General features: G+C 50.4%; 1 protein-coding gene across 1 annotated transcript in view; it reads left to right on the forward strand.

The window, feature by feature from the left end:
* The window catches only part of CCDC33 (coiled-coil domain containing 33), a 105,025-nt gene that overhangs the window by 52,250 nt on the left and 46,263 nt on the right, over nt 1–6,512 (forward strand). The window contains exon 11 of the mRNA XM_006087941.1: nt 5,296–5,490. Within this exon, the coding sequence (XP_006088003.1) occupies nt 5,296–5,490 (195 nt within the window). The remainder of the gene's footprint in view (nt 1–5,295; nt 5,491–6,512) is intronic.

The following is a 6,512-nucleotide window of genomic DNA, read 5'->3' on the forward strand; positions in this document are numbered from 1 at the left end:
ACTGGTGGCCTTCTTCTGCAGGCAACAGGTGTGCAGTGTGATGGCTTGGCTGGCCTGGGCCTCCCTCTGCGGGGCGATTGCTGGCCGGCCGCACACCTGCCACAGGTTCGCTGCTGGTGGCCTGGGCCTCCCTCTTTCTTTGCTGGGGGGCAGGGCCAGCCCTGCAAGGGGCTGTCTGCATACCTGATTGCCCCTAACCACTTTCCTGCCTACCTGATCACCCCTAACCACTTGCTTGCCTACCTAATCACCCCTAACTGCTTGTTGGGGGGTGGGGCCAGCCTGTGAGGGGTCGTTTGCCTACCTGATCGCCCCTAACCACTGGCCTGCCTGCCTGATCACCCCTAACTGCTGGTCTGCCTGCCTGATCACTCCTAACCACTCTGCCTACCTGCCTGATCACCCCTAACTGCTGGTCTGCCTGCCTGATCACCCCTAACCACTCTGCCTGCCTGCCTGATCACCCCTAACTGCTTGCTTGGGGGCGGGGCCAGCCCAGTGAGGGACTGTGGTGGTTCTGGTCTCTGGTCGTTCCAGTCGTTACACTTATGGTGGCTGGCCTTTTATTATATAGGACTAGAGGCCCGATGCATGAAATTCGTGCATGAGTAGGCCTTCCTTCCCCTGGCTGCTGGCACCGGCTTCCTGCTGGCACCTGGACTGGGCTTACCTCACAGAGAGAGGCCCCACCACCCACCGCAGCCCACCAGTCAGTGGCCTGGGCCTCCCTCCATGGGGTGATCATGGGGGATGGCTGGGCCCCGACCAATCACATCGCACCCGCCTTGGCTGGCCTGCCACAAGTGGGTGTCATAGCGTGGTCCCGGATGGTCGTCCGGATGGTCGTTCGGCTATTTGGCCGTTTGGTCGAGTTGTATATTATGCTTTTATTATATAGGATTAGAATCCTTGCCAGGATTTTTTTAAATCCATATCACTGACTCCTCTCCCCTGATCCCACAACTGGCTTCTGGATTAACCCTCTGACATCATTTACTGAAGAATGAATCATGGCTTGGTTGGCTGACAGACTCAGAGCTTCAAACCCCATGGCAGCTGCAAGGCCATGCAGGATGCCATAAATGAGGCTTGCCATATGCAGGGGAGGCAGCAAGCCCTCCTGGAGGGGGCCTGTTGTCTGAGCCTCGCCTTCAGCTGAAGAGATAAGGACCTACAACTTTAGCAACAGGAAATGACAAAGGAGTGACTGATGGCGAGCCGCCGTTCAGGGCTCATTATGGCGTTTGCCAGCAGGCGAGACACCCTTATCATGGAGAAAATTGCATCAGGCCCCCTGAATTACTAGCGATTAGAAGTAGATTTCTTGGGACGCACTTTGTTAGATACCTAATGAGGGGGAGGTGAGGGGATACAGGCGGGCAGAACCCAAAGCTGGCAGGGTGGGGGGAAATGTCTTTGTTAAACAGAATTTGTCAGTTTCCGCTCCAGGCTCCCTGGGGAGGATTCAGGACCAGCTAATTGAATTAAGAGCAGTGCACTCCAGCGGGAAGGCTCTGGGCGGGGTGAGAGGCCCCAGTCCGGTAGGGGGACTTTCAGCAGCAAGGACAGCAGCTGCGACCTGGCTGGTCTGTAATTGCCAGGCCAAGCTGGAACTGTTGCATTTTGCATGACCAGGGGTCTGGGGGATGGAGTGGGTAGGAGAGAAGCAGAATATGTAAGTGGAGGAGGGGAAACAGGTGACCCAGAAAACCTTGAGCTTGTGATGCTCTTGGCCTGGTCTGTCACAACAGACCCGCCTGCAGGCATCAGTGAGGGCTGGGAGGCATAAGGAAGGGGTGTCTTCTCCCCACATGGCACTCGTAATGTGGGGCAGCTGCTGTGGCAGCACAAGGAGTGGTGGGCTGGGCTCCGAGTCTGAGCCAGTGCATGGCGATGCATTGCTCTGAGCTTTCAAAGTAAATCTCCAATTACAGCCCTAATGAAGCCGGACGTGCTGCAGCCATGGAGCCACAGAGTGAGAGGCCACTTGTCAGCCCCAAGCTGCCTCAATAGGCAGGGTATGACCTGCCAAGTAGAAAAACAAGTAAGCAGGCTTGTGGGGTGGGCGAGCAGCCCCCACTCCAACCCGCATCTGGAGGAAAGGGGGAGAGCCAAGAAAGGCGGGGACTACATAAGGAAGAATTAGCCCCAAGGCTTCACCCTCTCCCCCATTTTAGCCTTGCCTGCCCCTTCCCCTATCCTCCACCCTGACCCACCACTTCCAGCAGCCTGGCCCCTCCCTATAGTCGTAAACAAGCTCCTTCCCATGAGAAACAAGGAGGGGAGGGCACAATCTCCTCCCCAAAATAGGGCAGTTAAAGCTGAGGCGTCTGAGGTAAAGGACGGCTAGGGAGAATGTAGGCACTTCGTGAGGCACTGTGGCCTTCTTGGTGCCACTTACCTCACATGACAAGAGCAACTGTCTCTGGCCTTGCCTGTGGGGCCTATACTATGTGGAAGTCTAAAGACTTTTCCACAAAAACCACCCACCCACCTTGCCCCCAACCCCCAGGCCACAGTAGATCCTGACAAAGTTGATTGAAAATGTGGGCAGGAGACCTGCAGAGGTGGGTGGGGTGGGGTGGGGAGGTGCTGGCATGAAACAGCTGTGGGAGCAGATATAGGCCAGGACCAGCCATGGAGAGGGCAGAGCAGTGCAGAACCCCTGAGTCTGACAGGGGCTATGGGTAGAGCAGCTGAAGGTCAGAAGAGAGTGCAATGGGCAGTATAGACTAGAGTCAATAGATGCTATGCTTTTCAGAACACACTCACCCACCAGAGACTGATGGGGTAAAGGCACTGGACTGGACTGGGGTCAGTCTCATTTTTATTTTATCTTTATAATGAAATGAAATGAATTATCCATGACAAACTTCAGATACACATAAAAGTATCTGGTGAATGCCCAGTTCCGTAAATGTCAGCTTTTGAGTCACTGAGTTGACCCCTCTGGTGCTGAGGCCACACAGGGTGGATGTCAGGAGGACAGGCAATGGGGGAGGGGACTTTCTCAGCATTGTGTCCCTGCTTTCAGAACTGATAGGGCACCTCTGGAGACCTCTCCCTTGATTTCATTACTTCTACTTCCTCTTCTAACTGGATTAGATGGCAGTCTATGAAATCCAGGACATCAAAATTGGCTTGCTGCCTGGAAATGAGGAGAAATGTCATTAAGGGTCCTGAATCAGCATCTCACCCCAGCCCCAGGGGCCACTTTGTCAATGGGGAGTTAGTCTTTAACCTGGGTGGTTACTCTTGCCTTCATTCTCTCTTACATCCATCCACCCATCCATCCAATATGCATTCTGTTGTTCTCTGCATCCATCCAATATGCCATTCTGGTGTTCAGCCATTCTGAACAGGAGAGAGACATGGAACTTTTTCCTATATAAAACAGACAACCCAAAATGCCAAAACCATCTGACTCAGATGCTGCACTGAGGCCCTGGGCATGCTCAATGAGGAGCCCCTGAGTGAATTTCACCCTCCCTGTACCAGAGCTACTGAGAGGAGCAGGTGAGAGAGGCAGCCAGGCCTAATGCCCAGGGACAAAACAGTCCCAGAAATCTTGATTTTAACAAGCAGTAGGTGCCATAGTCAGCCCCAAGGTCACCCAAGCTTCATTCTTCCCATTCCAAGAGTCTTCATTTAGCTGTTTTTTCCTTGGAAGTATTTATCCTTATATCCAGGGATGGAGGTGGAAGGTGGGGATGAGGGTGAGGGTGAGGCTAGATTGGACAGGATATACCTCTGTACTTGTGTGACTATCCCTTACTCTACCGACACAAGCCTAAAAATGCTACATGTTAAGGAATTTCTGCACACGAAACTTTATTTTAAAGGACATAAAAGATCTCAGTGGTAAAGTGAAGGGTCCTTGTCCTAATTCATCTGATTCATGAGTGGGCTTTCATATAGAGGACCAGGTTCTCACTGTTTATTCAGGGTCAGACAATCAAGCACTTATAACACTGAACACACCAGTCCTGGTTGGCACTATTCCCATTCTTCTATTTACTTCTAGAACAACACTCCAGACCAGCGGTCGCCAACCGGTGGTCTGTGGACCACTGGTGGCCCATGAGGTCTGAAAGGTTGGAGACAGTTGCTCTAGACAATGCCATATTTGTCTGCTTTTGGCCAAGACAGAATTCCATCAGCTGATGTAGGGTGGAAGTGGATCACCTTTGAGGTCCCTACAAACTTAATACTGCATAATTCTTTGAACAATGGGCACTTTTTATGGCTAACTACAGATTTTCAACAGAGCTTTAAAGTAACCTCTCACCAGAGAGTGCATAGGTATGTCCCTGAGTCCAAGGAACTTAAAGTTTTATTAGAAAAATAAAATGGCAAACAAGCCTGGAGTTAGAGAGCAATGTGAGCAGAGAGAGCCAGAAGTTGGGCTGGAAGAACCCAGAAAAGCTTTGAGCAAGTGTGGGCAGAGGCCATGAGGCTTCCTAGAGGAGCTGGTATTTGAGTGGGTCAAATTCTAGACAAGCAGAGAGTGAAAATCATACCAAGAGAGGAGGAGGAGCATAGGAAACAAAACATTAAAGGAGAAAGAGGAAAGAGAGAGAGAGAGAGAGAGAGACTGTTTAATGGGTGATGAGGGGGAAGAATGACAGAGGAGATGGGATGGAAAATAAGTCTACAGCAAAGGGTATCACCGGAGCGTGGAGATTTTAGAAGCTGTTGTTACTACACTGAGTATGGAAGTCATAGATGGCATCATTTATTCTTTCAAAAGTGTTTATTAAGCATCTACAATGAGGCAGACAAGGAATAAACAAGGTCCTGCTTACATATAACTTACATTCTAGCATGGAGATTGGAGAAGGGAGGTAGGCAGTAAACAACTAAGCACATTTTTTGAAATTTAATTTTCTGGTGAAGTACTATGAACACAGTAAAATGGTGTATAATGTGAAGAGAGAATATATTGGAGGAGGAGTTACTTTTAATGGATGGGCCTCCACCTCAAAGAGCAGAACTCTCTAAGAAAATCACATTTGGGCTGAGACCTGAGTGAAGAGAAGGGAACAGCCATGTAAAGACCCATGAGGCTTTCCAGGTAGAGAAAACAGCAGATGCAAAGGCCTAGAGGCAGGAAAGAGCTTGGCTTGTTAGAGAAACATCAAGGGCAGTGTGATTAGGGCCCAGTGAGCAAGAGGGCAGGAGGCAGACGGGCCAGACATGCAGGGCCTCCGGAGCCATGAGGAGAGGCTTGGGGTGTGGAAAGTGCACTCCTGGTAGAGAGGCACAAAGGAATTTCTTTGCACTTTCTCTTCCCAGAGGCCAGAAAACTTCTTAACACCAAACAACAGCAAGGTTCTGCCCACCCTGGACCCTAAGATCTTAGAAGAGAAGCTGGGTTCCATCCATGAGTCCTGGTCTAAGGCCACAGTGAGCTCCACCGTGAACTCCAGCACATCCATCTGTCAGGAAGCAGAGGGAGAGCCTCAGATGCCCCAAATGCCCCATGAAATGGTGAGTGTCCCCACACCCCCAGGTCTGGGAGGGCTGGAGCCATGATAGGGGGATTTGGAAGAGGTTTGACTGCCCCTGTGGCCTGGTTCACTCCTCAGGTGACAAGTAGACCTCCCCTTGGGAGCACTCTGTGAGTTACCCCAAATCTAAACTGTGGAAGGTGTGCATTCTTCATTTTACAGAGTTTCTTTATCTTTTGAATCAAATACCCATATGATTTCTTTTAAAACAAACCTTGCAGCACTGTATGAGCTGGTTCCATTTACTCAACTAGTCATCAACTCAGAACATCCTCAGGAGCATGTCACTGGGTAGTGGGAAGCCCCTGAGAGATTCGTTTTAGCTTCTAAAATAATGACAGAGGAGATGGGATGGAAAATAAGTCTACAGCAAAGGGTGTCACCGGAGCGTGGAGCTTTTAGAAGCTGTTGTTACTACACTGAGTATGGAAGTCCTAGATGGCATCGTTTATGCTTTTAAAGGTGTTCATTGAGCATCTAAATGAGGCAGACGAGGGATAAACAAGGTCCCTGCTTACATATAACTTACATTCTAGTGTGGAGACAGTAAACAACTAAGCACATTTTTTGAAATTTAATTTTCTGGTAAAGTACTATGAACACAGTAAAATGGTATAATGTGAAGAGAGAGTGTATTGGAGGAGGAGTACATCAGAGGAGCCTCAAAGAAAGGAGGACACCATCTCTGATGGTGAGAGCTGGCATGGCTTCCTGTTGCCAGTTGGCCAGATGCTGGGAAAGGGTTGGTGAAGGTGGCCAAGCTGGTGTCTTAATTTGTTGAGGGGTCAGTGCTGGGTGCTAGCCCTTTGCTACAGAGAGTTGAAGTGCAGGCTACCAAAAAAAACAGTCCACAGTCCCTGAGGGTCCAAGCCAATGACCATGGATGAATTCAAGTGTGGCTTCCCTCCCTTCCTCCACAATGGGTCCCATGGTGAACACTGCTCCAGAGAGCCTGAGAAAAGGCCCGAGCCAAGGGCCACTGGGCCAATGGGGAAGCCCTGG

This window comes from Myotis lucifugus, unplaced genomic scaffold (assembly GCF_000147115.1).
Source record: "Myotis lucifugus unplaced genomic scaffold, Myoluc2.0 scaffold_41, whole genome shotgun sequence".
NCBI classification, from domain to species: Eukaryota; Metazoa; Chordata; class Mammalia; order Chiroptera; family Vespertilionidae; genus Myotis; species Myotis lucifugus.